This window comes from Poromitra crassiceps, assembly GCF_964638095.1.
Source record: "Poromitra crassiceps genome assembly, chromosome: 22".
NCBI lineage: Eukaryota > Metazoa > Chordata > Actinopteri > Beryciformes > Melamphaidae > Poromitra > Poromitra crassiceps.
Window position 1 is genome coordinate 2,072,691 of NC_139647.1, and position 14,077 is coordinate 2,086,767.

A 14,077-nucleotide genomic window follows, 5' to 3' on the forward strand; every position below is an offset into this window, starting at 1 on the left:
CGTTAGATCAACTATCAATCAATGAGAGGGAACAAGGGGGTTAAACTCCTCTGGATAGTTTATCCACCTCTGCATTTACAGTATTTACCAATTGCACATAGTGTTGGGTAAGCAAACGTTAACGTTATACAGTGATTAACAGTGTCTAGTATTGCATGCTGCACAGATTCGGACGTAGACAGAAAACAAACGCAGTTCTGTTTACCTAGGTTACCTCTTTGAGATGAGGCAGACTCAAAGCATACTCATATGATCTACCAGCTATAGCGTTATATATCTAGCTAACGTTAGATCAACTATCAATCAATGAGGGGGAACAAGGGGGTTAAACTCCTCTGGATACTTTATCCACCTCTGCATTTACAGTATTTACCAATCGCACGTAGTGTTGGGTAAGCAGACATTAACGTTATACAGTGATTAACAGTGTCTAATTCGTTTCTTCCAGGGGTAGGCGCCGTCCAGTACTGATGGGACACACAACAGAGGATTATGATTTGTGACGATCAAAGCTATAATATTCTGTTCTCCTGAGATTAACGCTAAACTACATGTTACTGCTGATCAGTTGTTTCAACATAGGAAATTGCCATAACACACAAGCCAAATGCTGACATGAGAGATTTGCTTTGAACAAGTTGTAGCCTAGCTAGTATCTGCCAGTGACCGGAGAATATTGTTATATTTGCTTGTTTTAATGCTTTTGTCAATAAACATTGTCAACAAAGATAGCCTTGTTGTATATTATCATGTATCTGAATGTCGCAAATATGATCGCGCAGAACGATCCATTAGTTGTCTGGTCAGAGGCAGGTTGGATAAAATGATCAGATGTGATATAAAGATTGTTGATGTCGAGTGAACACGAACTACGAACCGAAGATTGGACCATGAGGACATGACGACGGAGAAACAAGCGATCAGCAGTCTGCTTCAATCAACGAATGCTTTATATTTATTGAAATGAAATATGGTGATATCTGGTGGTCTGAAATTACTCTCTCTAGCTAGGCTAACTGGCTCATATTATGTCATATTATTGTAACGTCTGAATCAGCGTTTCATAACTTTATAATAGCCTAACGTTACTGTATAGCCTGGATGACAAATGCTACCCATCCTTCCATTGGTGTATGCTGCCTTTAGCTTGTGGTATTATGGTACAGTAATATTGTCTAGCTACTAGACAGACAAGTTTATCTGAAATCAGGGTGACAAGATCCCTGCTGCTAGCTCGTCTGCCTTTCTGTGTCACAGAGTATCTAGCATGTTTACAGTATCTTAACAGACTGCATTACATGCTACACCATGCAAATATATTTCGATATAATTCAAACAATGGTTCCAATCCTTAACCATACCATGGTGGGCTGGACTGTGTATTGCTGTGAAAAAGTTAAATTTGATTGTTTCAAGTGTTACACGTGGTTACACGTTATATTTTTAATTGAGCTTTGCGGAATACCTCAACACAATTGTGTATCAGCTTTAAATGTCCAATATATACAGCATTAAACAAACGACCAGCAGCATTCAAATGTGCAAAAACGTTATATTTATTGAAATGTGGTGATCATGTCACAAGTCACATTACATAACGATATAGCGTTAGGTGTTCTTTTGATCAACAGACCTCGGGGGCTCTATACTGTTGCTACGTTGCTAGCTAGCTAGCCGCAGATCAGCTCTGAAGCCCCAACTTCAGAGCTGCCCGTCCACTAAAACCCGATTTCGATATAGCGTTTTAGGTGTTCTTTTGATCAACATACCTCATAACGGGGATCTATACTATTACGTGTGTCTACTAACATCATTAAAATATCATAAGGGTAACGCTGTTTCTGTTATTTTACTTTTAATCTCTGGCTACGTTGCTAGCTAGCTAGCTAGCCTGCCTTGGCAACTGGTTGGAATCATCTGGTTTCCTGTGGCTGGTGTAAATCAAAGAAAATCCCGCCCCCAAAGTTATAATTTTTATCGGCTCTTTTACTCGAAATGGGACCATAATTTAGAAAACGGAGCCCAGGAGAGCATGAAAAAGACTTGAAATTGTTTATTCAGACCATAAGCTCATTCGGAAAATGTTTATTTAAGACACAGAACGAGAGAGAAGTCGGCTCATTTTTACATTGGAGCCAATGTACGTGTCGTCACTTCCGGACCTGACGTGCGCCCCCCTGCGGACTTTTCGAATTAATGGAATTTCACGACTGGCTTCATACATTCCCTAATTCTGTTGCCCACTGGTGTGGACCAGTGATGTCACTGGTCCACACTTTAACACTCAATAACTGTCAAATTAAATGACAGACTTCAAAACCGTTTACAGTTTTCTGATATACTACTGATGTTCTAATGATACAAAGCTGGTTGAAAATGGACGGAGTGTTCCTTTAATAGTAGACATATTTTATGGATCAAATAAAATAGAAGTATTAAACATCTTCTCAAAACATTGTTCTTCTGCCATCTGTAATGCTGCTACGTTGGCTTCTGTATGCAGTAGTATGCACTGAGGTTTAGACTTCAACTGTACCTTCAAATGGCTCAACATCTGTTCACACTCACAAACACAGACTACCTCTATCATCACACCAGAGCAGCAGGGAGCCTTCAGCAGCCCTGCACACAGTACGGCACCCATCAACATACCTGCTGGGAGACAGAATAAGACAGTTTCAGCACCCAGGAAGAATGGAGAGCGACAAGAATCACACTTGAAAAGTAGTCAAAGAGGGAGACAGTCAAAGAGGGTGGGGGGGGGGGAGAGAGAGAGAGAGAGAGAGAGAGGGCGGTCCCTCCTCGCTTGAGGGGAACTGACGTTGTTGTGAATGGAAAATTTATTAAAAAGACGTTTTTCCGGGAGGGAAAAAACGGCTTATCGGCAGTGTTGACAAACTCGCGGCCCACCTGCAGTACCTCCACCGTCCACGGCGGCCCGCGGTTTGGGAATCGCTGCGTGTAGGAAATATGGTTTCTGGCTAAATCTAACAGAATGGCACCAGAGGGAAACCCAAACCACTAACCAACTTTAATAATTTGAATAATCGAGTGTCTTGATGTGAGATAGACAGATCAATCTTGAAGCCCTATAGAGCTCTTATGTTATTGCTTTATTGGAGGCAGGTTAGTTTTTACAGGATGAGCCTGATTTATAAAGCAACAAAAACCTAATCCCCTGACCTAACTAAACTAAGCTTGAAACCTGACATTTCTGTGATGGTCTTATAGACGGTTTCAACTTGACAGCATCAATATTGTAAAAGGACAAGGAAGCACAGTGGGTCGGTGAAACACGCACGCACACACTAAAACGGGTTTTATGCTTACGCGAAATCGCCAGCGCCGACGGGTCGCCGCAGCTGGCCGTCCTATCGGCGCAGCTCGGCGGAGGGGGGGGCGTGCAGCTCCTCGAAAATGTGACTCCGCGGCGTCAACGCGGACGTCGCGTGACCAGCACGAGAGCTGCGATTGGCCGTTCGCTTGGGCAGCGCACATATCCGCTGACGTAGTTGTTGTGAGGAATGAGGAAATGCCATTTCCTCATTTAACAGTGCTTGTCCCTCATCTAGCAAAGCCTTCTGCAGGCTCACCGGAATTGAGTATTGAAATGGAGGGACAATAAAATGTCCCCCCACCGACATGCAAGTTCTTGGTAAATGACATGATAACGTCATATGTAATGGACTTAGTGTACCACAAGCCACCTAGTGTTTTGGACGTGTACCGCAGCCAAACGCCCCGAGTTACATTCGAGTATGCACAGTCTCGCTGTCGCCGCTAGTCCGCGGCAAGGCTCCAAGTGGAGGCTGCGCAGTGTCAGCGCCTATACACATGCATGCAGACACACATTGCCAGAGAGGGGGGAGGGGGAAGGATTATAGGGTTCAACCTGCACAAACCTGCACCACTTACTTTAACAACTGGATGTGATTTTTTTTTTTTTTTTTTAATAAGATTTAAGCTTGCAGACAACTCCCGCCGTATTTACCTCCTTTCTCGCTGTCGTAGTGTGAGGCATCAAACTGGGCATCATCATTTGGCACCTGGACGCTGGCGATGACAAGGTGGTTCTGCTCATCTGATGTGTGGGTCCCCAGAACCAGCCTGTGGACCGCATAGTCCTTCCCCTCCGGCCTGCAGAGTACCACAACATGAGCAGAAGTATAATATTCTGCTGGTCATATCCGGCCTGCAGAGTACTATGACATGACCAGGAGTATAATATTCTGCTGGTCATATCCGGCCTGCAGAGTACTATGACATGACCAGAAGTATAATATTCTGCTGGTCATACCCGGCCTGCAGAGTACCACAACATGAGCAGAAGTATAATATTCTGCTGGTCATACCTGGCCTGCAGAGTACTATGACATGACCAGAAGTATAATATTCTGCTGGTCATATCCGGCCTGCAGAGTACTATGACATGACCAGAAGTATAATATTCTGCTGGTCATACCCGGCCTGCAGAGTACTATGACATGAGCAGAAGTATAATATTCTGCTGGTCATATCCGGCCTGCAGAGTACTATGACATGACCAGAAGTATAATATTCTGCTGGTCATATCCGGCCTGCAGAGTACTATGACATGAACAGGAGTATAATATTCTGCTGGTCATACCCGGCCTGCAGAGTACCACAACATGACCAGAACTATAATATTCTGCTGGTCATACCCGGCCTGCAGAGTACCACAACATGACCAGAAGTATAATATTCTGCTGGTCATATCCGGCCTGCAGAGTACCACGACATGACCAGAAGTATAATATTCTGCTGGTCATATCCGGCCTGCAGAGTACCACGACATGACCTTGGTAATGATAAAAGGCCAATAATCAAATAAGCTATAGGATTGTATGTGCTATGGTCTAAAAGGACTAGGTTTTGGTTTGATGAAATGTGTTACTGTATTCATTTGGTAACGCTGCTGATGTGATTGACACACATAGGAGAAGGTGATTTCAGTTGAACCCAGTCCTCTAGTAGAAAAGCTATTTTTTTTTTCTCCAAAGTGTCTTCAAACCTTTTGAAATTAATCAGAAACATTCTGCCTCATGCTGGCAAGTGCACAACTCTGAAACAGAGAAGCGTCTATAATATCCGAGTCCCGATTGTCCCTCACCTTCTCCATCTCTTGTCTGAAGGTGGTGAAGACCTCGTTGCTTTTAGCCAGAGTGCTCTGGAACTCCTCAAACTTGTCCATGTACAGAGAGAGCTGAGATATATGAAAATACAGTCAGACATAAAGGAACACTGGACAATCTCACAGGCTGTCTCATTCTGATATTTCAACTTCGGGTCGCGTAACATGTCAGTCAAATTCACGTTTCCCGTGGAGAGTGATTGGCACGCCTTGGAATTCGGGGGCTGTGTTTAGCGGTGATTGGCTGGAGGCTTTTACCTGGAGACGGGGGAAATCCCCGGATGGTCAGTGCTTGTAGAGACTATGGCGGAGTGGCGGTGAGCGCTGGTGGTGGAGCGCATGGGAACGTTTATCTGTGCAATTGCAGGAATAAGACACTAATCCTGGGAATAATTTCTCTAATTTTTCCTGGAAGCACAATAATTGAATAAAAGGGTGAGTTTACCTCCTCGCGGAGCTCGTACTGCTCGATGAGCTTCTTCAGCTTGTCGGCTGGTGGTCTGGAAAGGTGGTCTGGAAGTGCAGCATGGCCTCCTTGCGCTGGTCCTCGTACTCCCTGGAGCGCTGCGCGTTCTCCTCCTGCCACCAGAGCGCAGGGGCAGGTGAGCGAGGCAGGTTAGGAGAGGGATTTGTGCCATTTCAACACTAGGGATGTGCGCGACTAGTCGCTTTAAATGGCCGCTACCTCGCTAGTCGTCGGCACCAGAAATACTAGTCACGGTCAAACAAATTTTTTAAATGAATAATGTGTGCTTCTAACGGTTGCGTCTAAAATGTTAAGCAGCCACCCCCTGTAGACCCTTCCCTGCTACTGCCAGGATGTAAACAATCCAGTGTGGTGTAAAGTGGTGGGCAGAGATTAGATCTCGTAAAACCAGCGTGGTTTGGCAATATTTTGTGACCATTTAGTCGACTCTGGGTGGGAGTATGCTGGGTGAATATGGTGAATGAGGAGAAAATACTCATGTTGTACCAATCTAGATAGGTCAGGAACAAACCGGTAACTGATGCTCGAGACACCACTATGTTCATGGTTCCACTTATATCAATGTAATGTACGACATGTGATAATAAAGATGATATTTTGCACAACATGGAATAGAAAATAGAATGTTAAATGTGTGGTTGGTGCGGACCTTCAGTGTCTTGTTGTGTCTCTGCAGCTCCCTGCACAGGCTCTCCAGCTTGCTGCGAGCCAGGATGGCCTTGCTCGCCCTGCAGGTGGAGCTTCTCCTTCACGATCTGAGACTGCTTCTTCTGCAGCGCCTTCAGGCTCTCCTCCAACTGCAAACGCCACACACACACACACACACACACACACACACACACACAATTAAAACGTTGACATGACTAAAACTGGTTATTGCTACGTTTTTTATACCGATACCAAATATGTGAAATGATACACAAATGACTTCCACAATTGTCCCAAAACTGCTTTAAGCTTAAAGGAACAGCTCACCCTAAAATCCTAAGTACATATATTCCCTCTCACCCGTAGTGCTATTTATCCATCTATATCGTTTTGTGTTAGTTGTGAGTTTTGGAGATATCGGCCGCAGAGTTTCTGCCTTCTCTCCAATACAATGGAACTGGATGGCACTCGGCTTGTGGTGCTCAAAGAAATACATTTGATAAACTCAACAGCAATGTCCCTTTCCAGAAATCATGACCCTGTTAACTCAAGATAATCCACAGACCTTGTTATGAACAGTTTCATGGAGGAACTATTTTCTTTTGACTGCTAGCTAGTTCCTACATGAGACTGCAAAAGAAAATAGTTCCTACACGAAACTGCTCACAACAAACTCTGTGCATTATATTGAGTAACCAGGTCATGATTTCTGGGAAGAGACAATGCTGTTGAGTTTTTCAAATAAATTTTTTTGGTGCCTCGAGCACCACAAGCCGAGTGCCATCCATTTCCATTGTATTCAAGAGAAGGCAGACATCTCTGCGACCGATATCTCCAAAACTCAGCAATTATCCCAAAATGATATAGATGGATAAATAGCACTACAGGTGAGAGGAAATATTATGTATTTTGGATTTTAGGGTGAGCTGTCCCTTTAAAGGTCTTCACCGAAAAACAATGCTGATTTATTTTGCACGTGATCTCACATAAACTGTCAACAGTTTTGCAGGCATTCATTTAGTTTGACAGTCACCGAGAGTTGATTTGAGTTCAGTTGTGGACCAGTGATGTCATTCATGCACAAATGACTGAACTGGTCCACAACCACAACTTACCTCAAATCAACTCTCAATAACTGTCAAACTGAATGGATGCCTGCAAAACTATTTACAGTTTTCGGATATGTGTGTGTGTGCGTGGGAGTCTCACACACACACATATCCAAAAACTGTAAGCAGTGATCTCACACTGTGAGAGCATGAACGCAAAACAAATCAGTGTTGTTTTTCGGTGAAGTTCTCCTTTAAGCATTTTTGGGACAAGTCCCAAGTTTAGCTTTAAGTAATTTTGTCTGTTAACTCTGGCCCTAGCATTCAAGTCTAACTGAAATGGAAATATTTGAAGAGTGACTGACCGTCCCGGAGCTTACCAGGTCCGCATACTTCTTGCACAAGGCAGCCAGTTTCTTCTCAGGAGTGGCCAGGGAGTTCAAGGCCTGCATCAGCAGAAGAACCTCTTTCCCTGAGACAAGACCATCAGAGAAATTAAAGTTACCTTTCGGATCTTTTTTTTTATGAACCAATCAGAAAACCTTGGCATCGGCAGACATTTTTCATTGAAGTTAGAAGACTGCTGAGTGCATTGCATGGTGAGCCTTTTCTCTCCCCTGTATCAGCAGGAAAACATTGAGAAATGGCTGAGTGATAACATAGAAGAGTGATTTCACCTATTTTCCACTTCATGAACGTTTTTACATTTGCTGTTCAGGATCATTCTGGTTATTTTCAACCTGGGCCTTATTTTACAGTCAAACTGCTGCAGGAAACGCATCACTTCATTTAACAGCCACGTGTTCAAGGATAATTCTTTATCATGTGCTTTTATTATGATTAGGCCAGTCTTTATTATTATGCTGGGCCAGTGCCCACTTCAATCAAATTTTATATTAAACTAAAAACACTTCAGTGGTTCGATCCTGGATGATTTTCTTTTCTTTTTTTTAATAAAATAAAAAAATCACTAGATTGATGGCGCTGGCTGATTGTTTAGGAGAGAGAGAAAAAATGAGGACTAGCTAAACTGAGCAGTTAATGATCCCTGAGGGGAAATTGCATTGTTGCAGGAACAAATTGACTATAATAAGACAAAGCAATAATAAACAGAATATGAACTATAATGCGACATAAGGTAGATGGTGACTACGCCACATGGGGCTAAAAATGTCAGCACTGCAAGTTCACAACATACCCTGACAGGGTTCAATTTTGGAGATGGAGCTTTAGGTTAGCCTTTAAGCAAGATATACGCTAGGATACCCAAATCAAACTGTAAGCACATGAACGTCCAAAATATACCCAGGGGACGACTTGTCTTGACTTGAGCATATCTTGACAGCAGTCTCAGGCCTGCAAGTTAACTTCTACAAATAGCTAGCGTTACTTCAAATCATAAGCTCCTTTTCAGCATTTCAGGTTAAAGCTCAGCACTAAAGCCGACTAGCATTAATTAAGCCCTCCCAACGGGTTGATCGCTAGAAATTAAGTTACACAATGTAAAAGTTCGTGGGACTGACAGACAAGCGACAGGCAGGGCGGAAGTTAATGATAAGCTAACTAACCTTGTTCGCAAGTTGCTGCTTGCTGAAACCCAACTAGAATAATAGCTACGTTACTGCGTCAGTTAGACTAACTTGCCTGTACCAATATATATATATATAACGGTTAGATAATAACACCAGGTTTTATGACTTGTAACCTTAACGTTACACTCACGTCGCTATAAGTTACCTGTGTAGCTAAGCTAACTAGCAAGCACATCTGTTGATGTAACGTTAGCCCCTGTGTGTGTGCGCAGTTGACTCGTGCAGGAAAACACCAGCTGAACTCCCTAGCAGAGAATATGACATTTGAATATGAACGTTACCTATAAGGGTAGGCTGGTTGGTTGACGTTAGCTGTTGTATGCAGTGCTAACGTTAGCAATGCTAACCGTAACGCTGTAGTAGCAGCAGCTAGGTAGCTGGTGGCTAATCGTGCTGGCTAACACTGGCAATAAACTTTACTTCGCCAAATACCACATGTACGTTAGTAAACAGCTCCGTTAGACTGGCGAAGGCGTGTCAGATACCATACTAAACATGCGAAATTATCACGATACAATGACATTTAAGCAAAATGACACAAATTAATAATGCGTTACCTGAGTGTTTTCACTTGATAGCTTCTCTATCCCAATCGAGCTCTGACTCCCAGCATGCCCCTCGCATGAACTACATCAGACCTACAAACACAATAAACACCACAGGCAGCAGCGTCAGCACGCGTCAAACGACGCGTAGATGTGGCCAGCCGTTAGACTGTTTAAACTTTACGTGCAGTAACAGCGGGGGGAGGAAGCGGGGGGAGGAAGTCCATATATGGTCCATCCGGTAATTCAAATTCAAATGTTTGGCCCGGCTATAAAAGGCAGTGCTTAGCGCTGAGTGTCAGTCTGGACCCTAGAGGCCACTAGAGAGCTGGAGAGGAGGGGAGAGAGGAGAGGAGAGGTGAGGCAGCAGTGCATCACGCACCCCTCTGGTTCTCGGCTCTGAGGAGCTGCCTGGGTCTCTGGTGCCCGACAGGGGGGCTCCAGGCCTGGGCAGAGGCAGTGTGGAGGTAGGGGGCTGGCCTGGGTCTCTGGTGCCCGACAGGGGGGCTCCAGGCCTGGGATGCCCAGGAGAGGAGAGGAGAGGAGAGGAGAGGGGGAGAGAAGAGGAGAGGAGAGGAGAGGGGGAGAGAAGAGAAGAGGGCAGGGGCGTATCTACGGGGGGGCCTGGGTAGGCACAGGCCCACCCACTTCTTGCCCTGGCACACCCAATTTTTTTTTTTTTTTTTTTTTTTAAATTGGTTGTTTTCTAGAGGCAAACTTGCTGCTGCCTTGCTAGCTAATGGTTTTGTAGCTTAAAAACGCAGGGTACATCATCTCCAGAGTCTAATGCATGACAACTTCATGACATCTAGGAATTTTGCACGCTTTGCGCACAAAATTTCGTCATGCAATTGCCCCACCAATTTTATCCAAGCCCACCCAATTTTATCCAGGCCCACCCAGAGGAGAGGAGAGGAGAAGGGAGAGGGGAGAGAGGGAGAGGGGAGAAGGGGAGAGGAGGGGAGAGGAGAGGAGAGGAGAGGGGAGAAGGGGAGAGGGGAGGAGAGGAGAGGGGGGGAGGAGAGGGGGAGAGAAGAGGAGAGGAGAGGGGGCAGAGCAGCTTCACACCGGCGCCCACCTGGCGCCAATGTCTATGCAGCAGAAGCAGCCGGGCTGCCCGGGCAGTCTGGGCAGAGAGGAGTCTGCTACACCCGGCCCCAGTACCAGCAGGAGCCGACACCATCGCACTTAAAGCCTACCAGGAAGGACCCTGCACCTCGCCCCAGCAGCACGGACTCGGAGGACACGCCCACGCCCACGAGAGAGCCCTAGCCAGGACGCACCCCTCACTTGGCCACCCAGCAACACCACAGGACCGAGGCAATGACTGCATGCTCTACTAAACTACTAAAGGTAAGATGCTGGTTATTCTATTTGCTTTGATGTTTGTGCTATACTGGCTGGTACACACGCTGTTATTGTGTACACACGCTGTTATCTGTTATGGTGAAGAAGAGGGCGGTGACCTCTCGGCGGTCGGAATCGCTGGGATTGGTTGAATGAAAGATTGGATTCGCCTTCTGATTGGATGGCTTTGTGAAAGATTCACTTGGTCATTTGATAGGCTTCTGAATTATTAGGCTCGCCATGTGGTTGGTTCTTGAAAGATTAGGCTCGGCATGTGGTTGGCTTTAGAAAGATTGACTTCGCCCTGTGATTCGTCGACTTGTACAGACTAGCAGTGGTTAGGTACCGAGAGGGGGAGAGGAGAGGGGGAGAGAAGAGGAGAGGCAGGGGCGTATCTACGGGGGGGCCTGGGTAGGCACAGGCCCACACAACAACTCTTTCTCACTACACTTTCCAAACATTAACACACATCAAACACAACTCTTTCTCACTACACTTTCCAAACATTAACACACATCAAACACAGCAACTCTTTCCCACTACACTTTCCAAACATTAACACACATCAAACACAGCAACTCTTTCCCACTACACTTTCCAAACATTAACACACATCAAACACAGCAACTCTTTCCCACTACACTTTCCAAACATTAACACACATCAAACACAGCAACTCTTTCCCACTACACTTTCCAAACATTAACACACATCAAACACAACAACTCTTTCTCACTACACTTTCCAAACATTAACACACATCAAACACAACAACTCTTTCCCACTACACTTTCCAAACATGAACACACATCAAACACAACAACTCTTTCTCACTACACTTTCCAAACATTAACACACATCAAACACAACAACTCTTTCTCACTACACTTTCCAAACATTAACACACGTCAAACACAACAACTCTTTCTCACTACACTTTCCAAACATTAACACACATCAAACACAACAACTCTTTCTTACTACACTTTCCAAACATTAACACACATCAAACACAACAACTCTTTCTCACTACACTTTCCAAACATTAACACACATCAAACACAACAACTCTTTCTCACTACACTTTCCAAACATTAACACACGTCAAACACAACAACTCTTTCCCACTACACTTTCCAAACATTAACACACATCAAACACAACAACTCTTTCCCACTACACTTTCCAAACATTAACACACATCAAACACAACAACTCTTTCCCACTACACTTTCCAAACATTAGGCATTTCTAAGAACAGTTGGAGAACAGTTACTCTCACACTGCAGGAACTGGGAACCATAGTAGCTCTTAGAACATCGTTTTGAGGGACTTGGCCCAAAAGTCCCTCAAAACTAAGAGCTACCATAGTAGCTCTTAGAACATCGCGGCCTGTTTAAACTACGTTACGTGCAGTAACAGCGGGGGGAGGAAGTCCATATATGGTCCATCCGGTCATTCAGCGCAGCGCAGGGCAACGCGATTGGCTGGCTCGCCAGAATCGTTAGGCCATGGCTATAAAAGGCGAGTGCTGAACGCTGGGTCGACAGTCTGGACCCTAGAGGCCACTAGAGAGCTGGAGAGGAGGGGGAGAGGAGGTGAGGTGAGGTGAGGTGAGGTGAGGAGAGGAGAGGAGAGGAGAGGAGAGGGGGAGAGGAGAGGGGGAGAGGAGAGGGGGAGAGAAGAGGGGGAGAGGGGGAGAGGAGAGGGGGAGAGAAGAGAAGAGGGCAGGGGCGTATCTACGGGGGGGCCTGGGTAGGCACAGGCCCACCCACTTCTTGCCCTGGCACCCCCAATTTTTTTTTATTTTTTTATTTTTTTATTGGTTGTTTTCTAGAGGCAAACTTGCTGCTGCCTTGCTAGCTAATGGTTTTGTAGCTTAAAAACGCAGGGTACATCATCTCCAGAGTCTAATGCATGACAACTTCATGACATCTAGGAATTTTGCACGCTTTGCGCACAAAATTTCGTCATGCAATTGCCCCACCAATTTTATCCAGGCCCAGCCAATTTTATCCAGGCCCACCCATAATTTAATTTCTGCCTACGACCCTGGGAGAGGGGGAGAGAGGGGAGGAGAGGAGAGGAGGGGAGAGGAGAGGGGTAGAGGAGAGGAGAGGAGAGGGGGAGAGAGGAGAGGAGAGGGGTAGAGGAGAGGGGAGAGGAGAGGAGGATAAACAGCCTGGGAGACCTTGCATTGCTTAAGGACCTTGCATTCGCTAAATAAAACTGCGTGTTAGAGCAGCACTGCCCTAAACATGCAGCACTGCCCTAAACATGCAGCACTGCAGTGCTAGCCTGGGTAAACCCATCCCCCACGTGACCTGCTCTCAGACCTGTTCTCAGTCACTATTTGAATGGCCCGGAGTCTAGATGCTAGTGACTGGGAACTGAGAGAGCAGGTCACGTGGGGGATGGGTTTACCCAGGCTACTGCAGTGCTGCAGTGCTGCCCTAAACATGCAGTGCTGCCCTAAACATGCAGTGCTGCTCTAACACATTTTACGTTAACACGTTTTATTTAGCGAATGCAAGGTCCTTAAGCCAAGCAGTTGCCTCCTGATCTGCTGTATGGAGGGTGACTAGTCCTCCTTCAAGTCTTTGTAGAGGGCAAGCGTCGATGATGTGTTTCATTGTCTGAGGGGAGAGGAGAGGGGGAGAGGAGAGGAGAGGAGAGGGGAGGGGAGAGGAGGGGAGAGCGGAGAGGGGAGAGGAGAGGGGAGAAGGGGAGATGGGAGAGGAGAGGAGAGGGGAGAGGAGGTGGAGAAGAAGAGGGGAGGGTGGGGGGGACCAGAGAGGCCGCTGGAGAGGAGAGGAGAGGGGAGGAGGGAAGAGGGGAGCGGGGGAGAGGAGAGGGGAGAGGAGAGGAGAGGGGAGAAGGGGAGAGGAGAGAGGATAGGGGGAGGGTAGAGGAGAGGGGGAGGGGGAAAGTGGGGGAGAAGAAGAGGGGAGGGGAGGAGAGAGGAGGGGAGAGGAGGAGGGGGAGACGAGGGGAGGGGACAAGAGGAGGGGGGGAGAGACGAGGGGAGACAAGGGGAGGGGAGAGGAGGGGAGGAGGGGGGGAGGAGAGAGGAGGAAGGAGGGAGACGAGGGGAGACGAGGGGAGAGGAGGAGGGGGGAGGAGGGGAGGGGAGGGGAGGAGGAGGGGAGGAGAGAGGAGAGGAGACAAGGGGAGGGGAGAGGAGGAGTGAAGGGGAGAGGAGGGGAGAGAGGAGAGGAGGGGAGACTAGGGGAGGGGAGAGGAGGAGCCCATACGGA

The 14,077-nt window shown here is 46.4% G+C and overlaps 1 protein-coding gene across 1 annotated transcript; it reads right to left on the bottom strand.

The window, feature by feature from the left end:
* Positions 1-4,077: 4,077 nt before the first annotated feature.
* LOC310796082 (alpha-taxilin-like) lies at positions 4,078-10,656 on the bottom strand (the record flags this gene model as incomplete). Its single annotated transcript, XM_083658233.1, has 6 exons — positions 4,078-4,137; positions 5,132-5,224; positions 5,598-5,731; positions 6,285-6,367; positions 7,730-7,808; positions 10,638-10,656. The coding sequence occupies 6 exons, from the start codon at positions 10,654-10,656 to the stop codon at positions 4,078-4,080; spliced, it is 468 nt and encodes a 155-aa protein (XP_083514359.1).
* Between the last annotated feature and the right edge of the window lie 3,421 nt (positions 10,657-14,077).